We start from the raw sequence: 15,037 nt of genomic DNA, 5'->3' as shown, positions 1-15,037 counted from the left end.
GGCCAGACATGAACTTGTGGTCAACACCAAAACTGAAACCAAAGTAGCCCATACTGAACCACATTTAGTCCAAATCACAAGTATCCATCTCAATGAAGCCAACTTCTTAAGATGGTCTCAATCAGTTAGAATGTATATCCGTGGGAGAGGTAAGATTGGGTACCTTACTAGTGAAACCAAGGCCCTTAACAAAGCATACCCATCATATGCTATATGGGATGCTGAAAATTCCATGATTATGGCTTGGCTTCTGAATGCAATGGATGAAGATATTAGTGCTAATTACATGTGCTATCCTACTGCAAAAGAACTATGGAATAATGTCAGACAAATGTATTCGAACTTTGGAAATTATTCTTAGATTTATGAATTGCAGCAAAAAATTTGCAAGACCCAACAAGAGGAAGACGGTGTGACTAAGTATTTTAATGTGCTTAAGGGGCTGTGGTAGGACTTGGATCTATTCAATGATTATGAATGGAAAAGCCTTGATCATTGCAACAACAACAAGAAGGTGGAAAATGCAAGAATTTTTAGACTCAATGATGAGTTTGATTAGGTCATGGGGAGGATTCTTGGTAGACAACCTCTGCCTCCAATCGGAGAGGAATTTCCTAAAGTGAAATGTGAAGATTGTCGTCAAAATGTTATGCCAAAGCAAAAAGGGGTTGATGGAATAGTGGAGAACTCGGCTTTGGTTGCTTCTAATCCTACTGTTTTGGCTGCTGTTAATGCCTCTCTACAGCGGTCATATCCCAATCATAAATCTCGAGTATGGTGTGACTATTGTAATAAGCCACACCATACCCGAGAAACCTGCTGGAAACTACATGGAAAACCAGCAAATTGGAAGAGCAGCAAACCTGGACCTAGAAACAACCAATTGAAACCTAGAGCAAATGAAGCCTAGACCAATGTTCTAAGTTCAGAGCAGATGGATCAACTTCTTCAACTGCTGAAATCCAATCTGATATTCGGTATTTCTATTGGTTCTTTGTCCCAAATAGGTAATATGCCGAGTGCCTATTCTAGTTCTTTAGCCTTTGCACCATGGATTATTGATTCAGGTGCATCCGACCATATGACCAATATATCTCAATTGTTTCAATCTTATCCTTTTTCGGGTAATAAAAAGGTTAGGATTGCAGATGGGAGTCTTTCATCCATTGCAAGAGTAGGTTCAAATAGAATTTCTGGAAAAATAGAATTGAAATCTATTCTCCATGTTCCTAAACTTACTTGCAATCTTCTATCTGTTAGTAGATTATCCAGTGATCCTAACTGTTGTATCATATTCTTTGATTCTCACTGTGAAGTTCAAGTCCAAAACTCGGGGGGTGATGATTGGCAGTGCTAGGATGATCGATGGCCTTTATTATTTTGATGATACCCTATTCAGCAATAAACAAGCTCAAGGCTTGAGTGGTAGTACTAGTTCAATCCCTGTGCGTGATCAAATAATGCTTTAGCATCTTAGATTTGTGCATCTTAGTATTTCCTATTTAAAATATTTGTTGCCTAGTCTGTTTAAAATTTTGGATTGTACTTCTCATCATTGTGACATTTGTCATTTATCCAAAAGTCATTGAGTTTCTTATAATTCAAAATGCTACCATGCATCAAAACCTTTTTATTTGATTCATAGTGATGTTTGGGGTCCCTTTAAGGTTACTACCTTATCGGGAGAAAAATGGTTTGTGACTTTTATAGAAGATCATACTCGGATTTGTTGGGTATATTTGATGAATGGAAAATCTGAAGTTAAAATATTATTTAAGAATTTTTATAGTATGATCGAAAATCAATTTCACACAAAAATAAGCATACTTTGTATGGATAATGGTACAAAATATTTCAACCAAGTTTTGGGAAATTTTTTGAAAGAAGAGGGATTCAACATCAATCCACGTGTCGTGACAACCCACAAAAAAATCGCATCGGTGAAAGAAAAAATCGTCATTTACTTGAGGTTGCACGGGCTATAATATTTTCTATGCATATTCCAAAATATTTGTGTGTGTTGGGGGGGGGGGGGGGGGGGGATGCTATTCTAACTGCTTTTTACCTTATTAATAGAATGCCTACCCATGTGCTGAAGTATATCACTCCTTTGGCATACCTAAAAAAATATTTTCTTGATAATAGGATAATTTCTTATCTGCCTCTAAAAGTATTTGGATGCACTGTTTTTGTTCATATTCTAGCTCATCTTAGATCTAAACTTTATCCTAGGGCTGAAAAATGTGTGTTTCTTGAATATGCTCCCAATAAGAGAGGGTACAAATGTTTGAATCCAAAAACAAAAAAAAAATAACATCAGTATGGATGTCGTTTTTGTTGAAAATCAATTTTACTTTAACCAAACTTATCTTCAGGGGGAGAAAGAGAGTAGTGAAGATCAGTTTTGGCAAAATTCAATACCAATGCTTAATGTTTTCCTTGACATTGACATCCCTCTACAAAAACATTGAAGGAACTGAAATTTTAAATAGTGAAAAGAATGGAAATCTCAATCTGCCTGTACAAAGCATAAGGGAATCCCAAATAAGGGGAGAATTGCTACATAATAATCCCTCTTCTGAGCTTCGCGTTTATACTAGAGGCAGGTATCGTTCTAATACTAAGGATCATCCCACAATTTCAAAGCAGAATCAATCATCACATCCAAAAACTGGTCATTTGGAAATCCCAAGTAATCCTTCTACTACACTTCTAGTTGATCAATCTACTAACCTTGATGTACCTATAGCCATTAGGAAAGGAGTTAAAACCTGTACCACACACCCCATTGCCAAATATTTATCATACCAGAGACTATCTCATAATCATAAGGCCTTTACATCCAATATTTCTCACCTATTTGTTCCAAGGACCATTTAGGAAGCTATGGATCATCCGAATTGGAAGTTAGCAGCTCTTGAAGAGATGAATGCACTACAGAACAACAGTACTTGGGAAATTGTTGATTTACCAAAGGAAAAGAAAACAATCTGTTGCAAGTGGGTGTTTAAAGTTAAATGCAAGGCTGATCGCAATATAGAGAGATACAAGGCAAGACTCGTTGCAAAAGGATTTACACAAACAAACGAAATTGACTATCAAGAAACTTTTTCTCCAATGGCCAAGATAAACTCAATCCGAGTGTTACTCTCCTTAACTGTACATTCTAACTGGCCCTCACACCAGTTGGATGTAAAGAATGCTTTTTTAAATGGAGATCTAGAGGATGAAGTGTTTATGGAATTACCACCAGGTTTTGAAGGTAATCTTGGCAGGGATAAGGTGTGTAAATTGAAAAAATCATTGTATGGGCTCAAGCAATCTCCGAGAGCTTGGTTTGAAAGCTTTGGGAAGGCTGTAAAGGGTCATGTTTACAGCCAAGGTCAAGTTGATCACACCATGTTCTATAAGCACTCAAGTGAAAGGAAGGTTGCTATTCTAATTGTCTATGTTGAGGATATTATTTTGACAGGTAATGACAACAAGGAACTTGAGAAATTAAAACAGATGCTTGCTAATGAATTTGAGATTAAAGACTTGGGTGACTTCAAGTATTTTCTCGATATGGAATTTGCAAGGTCAAGAAAAGGTATTTTTGTTTCACAAATAAAATATGTGCTTGACTTGCTAGGAGAAACAGGTTTACTAGGGTGTAAAACAACTAAGACACCTATAGAGCCTAATCTTAAACTACAACCTGCCAAGCCTGAAGAAGTAACCAATAGAGACCAGTACCAAATATTGGTTGGAAAGCTACATTATCTATCACATACACGTCCTGACATAGCCTTTGCTGTCAATATGGTAAGCCAATTCATGCACTCACCAGGGCCTGACTACTTTGATGCAGTTTATAGGATCCTGAGATAGTTAAAGGGAACTCCAGTAAAAGGTCTATTGTTTGAAGACCATAGACATCTACAAGTTGAGGTATACACTGATGCAGATTGGGCTGGAAGTATAACCGATAGAAGATCAACTTCTGGTTATTGTGCCTTTGTTGGTGGAAATTTGTTTACATGGCGAAGCGAAAAACAAAATGTGGTAGCTAGGATTAGTGCAGAGGCAGAATTTAGAGCAGTTGCTCATGGAATTTGTGAAGTGTTGTGGATTAAAAAATTATTGGAAGAAATGAAAGTCACTAATCCACTTTCTATGAGACTGTATTGTGATAACAAATCTACCATAGCCATTGCTCACAATCCAGTGCTTCATGATAGAACAAAACATGTTGAGGTCGACAAGCATTTTATAAAGGAGAAGCTGGACAGTGAACTGCTTTGTTTACCCTATATCTCTACTATTGAACAAGTAGCAGATATACATACAAAAGGACTACCAAAGAATCAATTTGAAAATTTGATCGGCAAGCTGGCTATGGAAGACATCTTCAAACCAGCTTGAGGGGAAGTGTTGGAAAGTTTCCAAATTTATCCAATCAACTCTCCTTGATTATAGGAAAAATTTCTGTAATTATGTAACTATTCTTAGGAGATATTCTAGGATATATTCTTAGGAGATAGGAAATTTGTTAGCAATTGTCATTCTTTCCTTTTTTTATTCTTTCCTTTATTATTCTTTCCTTTAAAAATTATCCTTGTAATCTATAAGACATTCAGATTGTACCTAATTTTAAAATAATAAGAAATACTATTTCAATTCTTCTCCACTTCTAGATCTTTGTCGGTGGTAATTTGGTGTCTTGGAAAAGTACGAAACAAACTATGGTGGCCAGGTCGAGTGCTAAGTCAGAATACAGGGCTATGGCGCACACTACATGTGAACTTGTTTGGCTGAAGAACATGTTGAAAGAACTAGGTTTTCCACATTCTCAGCCTATGGAGTTGATGTGTGATAGTCGAGCTGCTATTCATATTGCCTCCAACCATGTATTCCATGAGCACACATTGGAGTTGATTGCCATTTACAAAAGCTCATTATAACCACTCATGTAAAGTCTGAGTTTCAGCTTGCTGATTTGTTCACTAAACCCTTGGGAGGTGCTTGTGTGAAATTCATTTGTAACAAGCTAGGATATATATGCTCCAGCTTGAGGGGGAGTGTTAATGTTTATTTAGTTATTTAGCATTATTATTAATTGTTATGTAATAAGTGTAAGTTAGTGAGGGTATTATGGTCATTCCAATTGTACTTGTCATATATTATAAATAGAGGGAGAGACATATCTGAGTTTAGGTTTTCCATTAGAAAAGAAAGAAGAAATTGATTCATATTTGCAAAGAGGACAATCTAAACAAATGAGGAAAAGATGAACAAAGCAAAGAACCCCCACCCAAATGTCTTCCCAAAACCGAATGCGATACCCATTTCCCACAATAAAATTTTCCTAAGGAATAAAAAGAGGATACAAATATGAAGTAGCCTTCCAACTTTCCAAGGACTCAGAAAAATATCTCAAACCTAATTATAACAACCATAGTCATGCATAACAAATTTACTCATAGTAACTTTGAGCCAAAGGGAAGACTCCTCTAAGGCAAATTGCACAACCATTTATTCATTCAGGCAATGTTCTTAGACACCAACTTACCAAGACCCTAAACCCCCAATTCCCCCCTCCATCTCCTCTCCTTTTTAGACCTGCAGAAAATCTCCCAACTCCAAATGATCTTTGTTCTCCCCCAACCTAGACCAAAGAAAGTCTCTTATAATCTTCTCAATAATGGCTACCCTTACAGATATACAAATCATTTATTCGGCGTCAGAGATAATCGAAATTTCATCTCTGATGACACTTTTTTAGTTAGAACAATAAAGATAGGCAAGAAATAAACAGGAATACAAGCAAGGAAAGCCTGAGGAGCATAATACGTTATCCCCTTAGAAAAAATGAAGCACCGTTCCACCTATCCAACCTCTTAGACACCTTTTCCAGCAACACAATCCCAAAACCCAAGCGATTGGATTACCAACTAGAGACACCTTGATAACTCAAAGGCCAATCAAGAATACAGCACCAAACCAAAGATGGAAATTCCAAATATGTAGAAATATTCAAATTAATACAAGCTAACCAACTCTTCCCCAAATTGATTTTGAATTAGAGACCCCATCAAAAAATTGAAAAATAGTAAGAACATTTACAATAGACTCCCTATGATCTTTCTAAAAAGATAATAGATTCATCAGCATACTAAAAACGAAAAAGCACAACCTTCCCATTTCCCACCTCAATCCCTTTCACAAAACCTCTATCTACAGCTCTAAAAACCAATCTACTCAAACATCTACCACAAGAACAAACAGAATAGGAGAAATAGGATCTCCTTGTCGAACCTCCCTCAGAGCCCTAAACCAAGATTTAGGTTCTCTATTAATAATAATGGAGAAAGAAGCATACAATTCCTCCATTATGATGCATATAGTTGTCCATTATTTACCTTTTTTGTGTAAGTACTTGTTAAAGAAAAGTTAATAATTTTGCCAGTCATTCTTTTGCCACAATAATTCTTTTAGCATAATCCTTTTAATAGCTAAATCTATAGAAGTTAAGCAAATGCAACCAAAACCAATGAATATTTTCATCTTACTACAGGAAAAGAAAGAAAAAATCACTATATAAATGGAAGCTTCTTCAACCATTTGTAGCCTTATGAAAAGATAAGACAATAAACAAACAGAATATAGTGATCAAGATAAAAGAACGGACATGCAAAAGGCACCCTTGCAAGCTAAATTCAGGCTAATTACGCTCCAAAAAACATACTACTACAATCAATTTGAAAATAAAAAAAAAAATTTAAAAAAAACATGTTAAAATGCACCATTAAAAGATAAATTCATGCTAATTTGCCAAAAATTACCAAACCATTTTATACAGTCATAATTCATTCATAAATATTGTTGATTACAATTTCATCTAAAAGCTTAAGCTATTAGTTAGTGGGCTAACAATGTATATCAAGCTTTAACACTCCCCTGCACATGCAGCCGAACAGCACGTGGAGAGATAAACGAACAAGAGATAACACCCATTAAAAAGAATATAATTTTTCCTTTTTAAAACACCACACAATAGACGCAGTCAACAAGACTAGAACCCAGAACTCCTGGTAACCAGCTCTATTACCATGTTAGATTACCACTTTACCTAAAAGCTTAAGCAATTAGGTTGTGGGCCAAAAATGTGCAAAAATGCGACCAAAAAGCGAAACTATAAGCTAATTCAAGCTAATTATGTCCAAAAAATTACAGATCATTGAGACAAAAAAAAAACTGGTATTCAAAAAAAAAGTAGAAAGACAAATTCTTGCTAATTTGCCCAAAAATTACCAAACAACAATTGTATGGTAGAAATCACACATAATAACTCAAATTTTCTCAAATTGTCCAATAATCACTACAATTTTTCATCATTTGGGACAAAAAATAAGGAAAATCTCATTTTTCCAAAAGCTAAAGAAAATTTAAAATATATCAGTGTTCATCCATTTATATAATATCAGATTGTTGGAATAATAGCAGGCTGAAATGTTACAAGCAAACCTTATTTGTCGGCAGATGTCTTCTACCACTATCAAAACCTTTTAAGTGAAGAACAGAAATGAATTCCCAACAAAAATGTTGCAGTAATAAACAATTAACATCATCTTATTGGACATGATATGCGGTCTTCAAAAAAAGTGATATAGTTTTCTCTCTATTCTAAAAGCAAACAAACAGTTCCTTCAAACACCCCCCGCGGTGAGCGCACTTCTAAAACCTCAACAAAGGAACAGCAAAAAAAAGTTCTTGCCTAAGAGAGAGTTATTGAGAGATTATGTTTAAAACTTCAATGTTATGGACCACAAGGGAAAACAAAAGGAGAAGGCAAAAATAATGAATGAGATTTAAGCATACAAACCTGTGCAAACCGCTGCTTGAAATAATCATAAAGCATATGTGGCTTCTGAGACAATATTGCTAATGGAATATCATCCCCCATGCAGAAGGTAGGCTCCTTTCCCTGAGCAGCCATAGTTTCAATAACCATTTGGACATCCTCACTGGAGTAACCATAAGCCCTGCTCTCACCAAAGTACTTAATACTAAGAAATAATTGAGATGATAAATATTATAATAATTCTTTCAAAATAAACTCATGGCCATTACCACTTAACCGGACAACTATTGAGTTGCTGTCATAAAAAAAAATAAAAAATAGATGATAGCAATAGCAAGGAACAAATTAATGTCATCGATGATTGACCTCAAACTCGCAATGAAAATAAAATGGTAAAAGTATTTTCTCAATATAGAATGCTTAAGCACAACATACATGCTGACGAGAAATATAACCTCACCATATTTAACAGAACATGCATACAACTCCTTTTACAAAAACATGGATGGTCCGTCATAACCAAGTTTGTTCAAATAAGCCAAACTCCTTGAGAATTGCAAATCCAAAAGCTAAAGCTAAAACTTGGAGCTAAAAAAAAAAAAAATGCTCCCAAAAGACTAGTAAAAGAAGTGGACAAAAATCAATAGACAAAAAATGAAAAATATCAACCCTAACGAAGGTAGCCAAACCCACTAAAAGGCTGAAAAACAAAGTCCCTTGGAACAACCAGATAAATTAATGAACAAACTGCCTTGAGCTCTTGGAGATAATGGTGCTTCTGCATGTCCTAATATATAAAAAAGGCAGCCCAGTGCAAGAAGCTCCTAAGTATGCAGGATCCAAGGAAGGGGTGGACCATGATGGATCTATAGTACACAACCCTACTTGCAATATTCCAAGACGCTGTTTCCAAGCCTCAACCCTGTGACCTCAAGGTTACACGGCGACAATTCTACCATTGCACCAAGGCTCCCTTTTTTATGTCCTTATTTATATGAAAAATAGAAACTCTTTCAATTTTTACACCTACTTCCAAGGTGGGACATTTCCAGCACCTCAGTCATCCAATCAACTGTGTTTTGGCCATAGACAGTCCAACCAGGCGGCTGGTGAATTTGCAGCCTACAAAGGCTTTTGGAGCTTCTTGAATTGGGAGCAGCAAGGGCAACAGATGGGGCTTCAGTGATCAGTCAGTCAGGTGTTTTGTTCTACCTGTTTCTTGTTTGTTCCCTCACTTGTGTCTTCCTCATGATCTTAAATTTTCATGATATTGTTGAAAATTTAGTTCAGTTTCTAATTTTCACCCCCTCAAAATCAAAATGGCAGTCAATTTGCAGATTAAAAATTTTCCAAATTTCGTCAAGTCACAATAACAGTGAAATTTGTTGAAATGTTAACTAGAGAATGAAATTTCCTCAAATTCAAATTTGAGGCTCAAAATGCAAATTGAAGTTTCCGTCTTAATTTATCTTCTTTTCTATTGAAACTAAAGATTATAACATGGAGGATATAAATAACTTTCAGATTTTTGAAATTAATGAAAAACTAAACTTAGATATTAGCTACAACATATTTTTAATACAATAGCATCCAAGGCCCTTTGCATCCTCAAAAAATCTACGGAGATAATGAGCTCACCCCTGTACCCTTCTCCACGTAAATTTCAAGTTCTAATCTCAATTGGAAAGCTGTTGCCATATTAGGTACAACATTTTATTTGACTACTTACATCTAAATTATCTGTATTTGTATAATAATAATAATTAGCTCATTTTTCAATTTCATTATAATAATTATGTTCAAACTTCAACATGATACAGTTATTGCAACTTAGACACCGCATCTGTCCTGGATGTAATTTATTTACAATATTTTAGTGCTAAAAGTTGCCTTTTGAAGTCTATCAATAGTAGCTAAAGTTTCATTGAAGTGTTCCCAGCTTTAAAATTAATTTCCATCATTTTTTAAAATTGAACTCGAAACTGAAATCAACATCAAAATTTCCAGAGAAATTTCCATTTTTCTTTTAATCCTCAAAATTTTAGTCAAAATCAAAATTTAAGACGTTGGTCTTAACTGGTACTGTCAAAACAAAAAAATACCCCAGACAGGGCCCTACTCTACCATCATCTTCTGGGTCCAGCCAAGGCTTCCAGTCTTCCCCAATGGAATCCTCTTAGAAAAACCACCTGACCCATCTTCCCACTACAATAACCTCATCTAGGCAAGGAATCAAAATTCATCTTCAAAGATACTATGTCCAGACTCCAGAGACACACAACAAATACTCTACATTTCTTACTCTCCATCTTACCCCAAGGATTTTGAAGAGTAGCAGATCTTGATTTTAAACTCATCCCTACCTCGTCTTAAAACATTCACCAAGATGCCATAAAAATTAAATTTATGGTCGGAGACACATCAACATAGCTTCAAAGTGTCCCCACCACCACCCCAACCCCCAAAAGGAAATAAATAAATAAATATATTTCTTGCTGTATCACTATTTGTGCAGAAATATGCACATGCACCTTTTATAAAAATAAGGAACAAAAAATTAAAAATTACAAAAACCTCTTTTAAATAGAAAAATATAATTCTATATGCATAGATACATGCATGATACATACATACATCCATACAAGATCGTTCTTGCATAAACATTCCAACTTATGAATTTTTTTTTTCTTGGTGTGCTTATATGGCTTCTATATACTCCCAGACACATACAACAAGATGCCTTCCATATGATAACCAGGAAAAATAAACTTCTAAATGTGAAACATTGCCAAATTTAGTTGCACAAGGTAGTATCTCATAATGGAAGCAACAAAGCCATTTTTCATGTTTTTGTTTTCTTCCACTTGAAGAGAAAAGAAAAGGAGTTAATGGATGCAGAAGCTAGAGAAACATGTCAGACAGTGGAACTTGCTACTGTATCCAGGAAAAAAGTTATAAGTGGTGTAATGAGAAATAAAATACATGATTTTTTTAATCATGTCAAGAGTCAAGTAGAATTGAGTAGCTCTGTGGTAACTATCAGTAGAATAAAATGCTTCCAACAGCATCTCATTAAATATATACATAAATATTGAGTACTTCATGCAGAACCTCTTATAGAATATGCTACTAGATCTGAGGAATCTCAAAAACAATCAATAAAAGAAGGTATCTTACTGTTGGTGCCTTAGAATTGTCTCATTGTCCATAATTGTTACTGACAAGAACTTTGCAGCTTTCAACGTTCGCATGTTTTCATTCACCCACTTCCCATAAGGATTTGACAAAGCTATTCTCTTTTTTACATCCGTATTTTCATAAACCTTCAATTTAAAATGTTAAATATAAAATAAGAATCCAAAGAAGACCATATCAAAAAGTACATCTAGTTTTTTAGGGTTGAGAGACAAAAGTTGAATCTAATAATAAAGAATATAATAACTATACAACGAGTCAACTTACTAAAAGCTGCAGTATGAAATGTTCAAGATGTAATTAACAACAAGAGCAGGATGTCTTTGAAATTAGGCTCAACTTTCAATCCAAAAAATATTTAAATTATTTTTTAAAAAAAAAAGAATGAGGGAAATAAAGAACCATATCACTCAATCAAGTTCATCCAACAACCATTCAAGCGTAAAGGAATAATTATATTACAGAGTCAAAATTTTCCTGATAAGTATATTAGATGAGTAAACATTTGTTTCTTCCTTGTCAGGTGACTCCACAGCTTTGGTGGAAGCATGGAGATATACATGAACCCAGTAACTGTGTGTGAATTTATGAAGGTAATGTTTGGGGTTTGGTGAGTGCCTGGTTTTCCGGTTTTGGGGTTCTATGGACGGAAAGCAGTCATAGAATTTTCAAGGATCAAGTTATGCCCAGTTATTTGCTTCAGGATCAAGTGTTACCTACCCTCCATTTGGGCTTTATTTTATTGCGTTTTAGGGGTATTTCTGCAGAAGATTTGAGAAGGGATTGAAGGGCACCTACCTTGTAAATTTTCGTTTTATTGGAGGACATTTTTTTAGTCAATCTTTTTTTAAAAAAAAAAATGGAAGGATGAAGTATTTTTCATTGTATTGTTTTCTGGCACCTCCAGGCTTCATACTGGAGACCAGGGTTCAAGTCCCTCCGATGTGAGGAAGCACGGAGGTATTACATTTGGGCGTTGACTGCCCCACTGAGGGCTCCTAAAAGGAAACACATAGTTTCAACCCAAAAATAAGGTTGTTACATCCAAATGTGAAAGGTAAGAGGTCCAAATCATGGAAACAGTCTCCAAACATGCAGGTAAGACTGCATACATTATGCCCTCCCCAGACCCAAACTACACTTTATTGTCTCAATCAATTTCTTTTTTATTAAAAAAAAAAACAATAACAAAAAGTCCTAAAAAGCACTGAACAAGTGCTGAATGAATATCAAAATTATTAAACGCCACTATTTCAACATTTTTTTATGAAGGTGACATTCTAAGCATGACAGCTTTTGCTTAAATACGTTACATAAAAGTAGTACCGCGTAGGCTTGCAACTGCAGAGGGATACCACCGTTCTTTGCTTTCACTAGAAGTGATAAAATAAATCCCCATTGCGTGTATATAAACCACCTGCTGAATATCCTCAAGTAAAGGCGATGGGCAACCTACAAACCTAACTCTATTTCCTTGATAATCCAAGTTTCGATTCAGCATCAAGGGCATTTCCTGAGTCACCCAAGTCCCACAGGAAAGACTTATTTGAAAGGTGACTTTCCTATCACTGGGGATGGCAACAAAGGGGGCTTGTGAAAGAAGGCATAACTACCCCAATTGGCCCATAAAATGATATCATCTCTTGAATCTGCTACAGAATTTATTGTAGCAATATGAGAAAAGAAAAATGCAGAACAAAAAGTGGGACCAAATTCCTCAAGGATAGCATAGTTCTGTGAAGGCAACATGTGACATCATTTTGCACAAAAAATGCCCCAACCCTCCGTTTGGGTGGGGAGAAATGGAGAGAACAGAGATTTCTTCCCATTTCCCTCTTTTTGGTTGACAAAGAAGAGAGAAAAGAAGTGGAGGGAAGTGACAAGGAAACAATGGAAGAAAAAGGCCCCAAAAAATGGATTTCTCCCTACTTCTCTGGTTTTGGTTGACAGCAGAGAAGTCATGAGAAAAAATGGAGGAAAGAGTACTATTTTTTTCTCCCCAAACCAGACGGATACAGAGAGAAATGGTAATAAACAACTCAAAGACTGAACTCCCTTAAATATCAATTCACTTATTTTCTTTCCCTAGGTTTCTCCCCATTCTCTCTCCTATTAAACATTCTAACCAAATAAAATGGAGGGGCACTAGTTTCTTCTCTTATTTTCACCCCTATAAGTTTCTTTTCTGTTCTCTCCACTCCACTCCAACCAAAAGAGTAAATTCTGTAGAACTCGAATTGCATAGTTATATATATAGCTTCCATTACGTCATTCTAATCTAGTTCTTTGTTCTAAATGAAGGACTATAGTTTTGTGCATGCGTTTTGTATTCAAAAACATAGTTCAGTGGTGGTGCATAAAAACTGCCAGGTTTTGCCTCAATATGACCTCAATTTTTGTGGTATTAAATGAGATAATTTTCTGATATTGTATTTTTTTTCTTTTCTTTTTTTTTCTGTTTAAAGAGATAAATTACTAAAAGAAAGACAAGGGCATCAAGAGGATGCCAATCAAGCACAACGGAAACAACAAAAAACAATACAACCATCACTGTAAAGCATCAAGGAATTCAAGGATTACACCATGTCCCTCCCAGGCAGTCCACTTTGCCAATTAGAAATCATTGACATCCAGCTGTTCATAACATGCTACAAAGTTGAAACCATTCCATCAAAAGCCCTTATGTTCCTTTCCCTCCAAACCACCCAAAAAATAGCAAGGGAATGAGGGAAAGAGCTCTCCATTTGACCCTGTTAGAGCGGACCCCTTTCCAAGCCCAAATCTTGCCCTCCACCAAAGCTGCATACACTTCTGTTTGACCATGGAAATGGCCAAGCTCCCGAGGACTCTGCTCCAAGAATATGGCAGAAGGATGTGCTCCACCAATTCAGCCTCCTCAAGGCACAGAAAACACCTATTTGCAAGAGATGAGCGCTTTTTTATGAAGATTATCATAAGTAATGATCGTACTGAGTGTAGCCTCCCACTTGAAAAAACAACCTTTAAGTTAAGGGGGCTGCTGTTTCTAAATGAGCTTCCGAGGGAAATTGTTGCTGCACTCCGCCAGTTAGCAAAGGTGTTTATAATAAGGTCTGACCATGAAAGTTCCATCTTTTTTCAAGGATCACTAGGGCTTATGAAGGTGGCCCAGCACTGAATTTTGTAAATGCTACTGCAGAAATGTCAGAGTATCAATCCCCAATCAAAACAAAATCCTAATCAAGGGAAAATCCCAGAACGTCCCATGATTAGAGAGCTCCAGGAGCTGACAGATGGGGCATCTATATCCCAGGCAAGCCTGTATATGGAAGGGTATTTAGAGCTGAGCTGGGAATCGCCACACCAAACATCATGCCAAAAAAAACACATCCTCCCCGTTTCCCACATGAAAATAAAAGAGAGAAGAAATTCTCCCACCCTCCTGTACCATAGCCATATCAATCATCCATTTTGAGGCCCAGCTGTTGTGATGGAGGGGTTAGAGACACATTGACGGATCCAACTGCACTGAGATTTCCCCAAAACCCATTCTCTTGAGGATATAAAGAAGACAATACTAGTTTGCATGGTCAAATTCCTTTCCATATCCAATTTACAAACTAGTCCTCTTTTCCCACCCTTAAAGTAAGCATCCAAAACTCCATTCACAATAAGGGCAGCATCCATGATCTATCTGCATGCATCAAGCATGCCAGTGTTTCCCAATGACTTCTGAAATTGCTAACTTGAGCCTAGCTGCGAGTAATTTGGAAAGGATTATATACAAGCTGCCAACAAGGCTCACATGATGAAATCTTTGATGTTAAAGCCCTCGCATTTTTAGGGATCAAGGAGACAGAGATATAGGACAAGTGACAGAATTTTAGAGAGATAGAGAGAACAACAGAACTTGCAGAGGAGAAAGAAACAGAGAGGGAAATTGCAACCTGATTCAAACATTAACTGTGCATCAACTTGCATGTCCAGCAATTAAACCACTACTACAACTAACACATATTT

At 36.1% G+C, this 15,037-nt stretch overlaps 1 protein-coding gene across 1 annotated transcript in view; it reads right to left on the bottom strand.

Moving 5' to 3' along the window:
* The window catches only part of LOC131168155 (ferredoxin-dependent glutamate synthase, chloroplastic-like), a 115,942-nt gene that overhangs the window by 60,625 nt on the left and 40,280 nt on the right, over positions 1-15,037 (bottom strand). Inside the window, exons 9-10 of the mRNA XM_058127406.1 lie at positions 11,021-11,166; positions 7,865-8,024 (exon numbers count right to left, since the gene is read on the bottom strand). Coding sequence (XP_057983389.1) covers positions 7,865-8,024; positions 11,021-11,166 — 306 coding nt within the window. The remainder of the gene's footprint in view (positions 1-7,864; positions 8,025-11,020; positions 11,167-15,037) is intronic.

Source organism: Malania oleifera, chromosome 11 (assembly GCF_029873635.1).
Source record: "Malania oleifera isolate guangnan ecotype guangnan chromosome 11, ASM2987363v1, whole genome shotgun sequence".
Lineage (NCBI taxonomy): Eukaryota > Viridiplantae > Streptophyta > Magnoliopsida > Santalales > Ximeniaceae > Malania > Malania oleifera.
The sequence above is the reverse complement of the archived record's forward strand: the minus strand, read 5'-3'. Positions and strand labels throughout refer to the sequence as shown.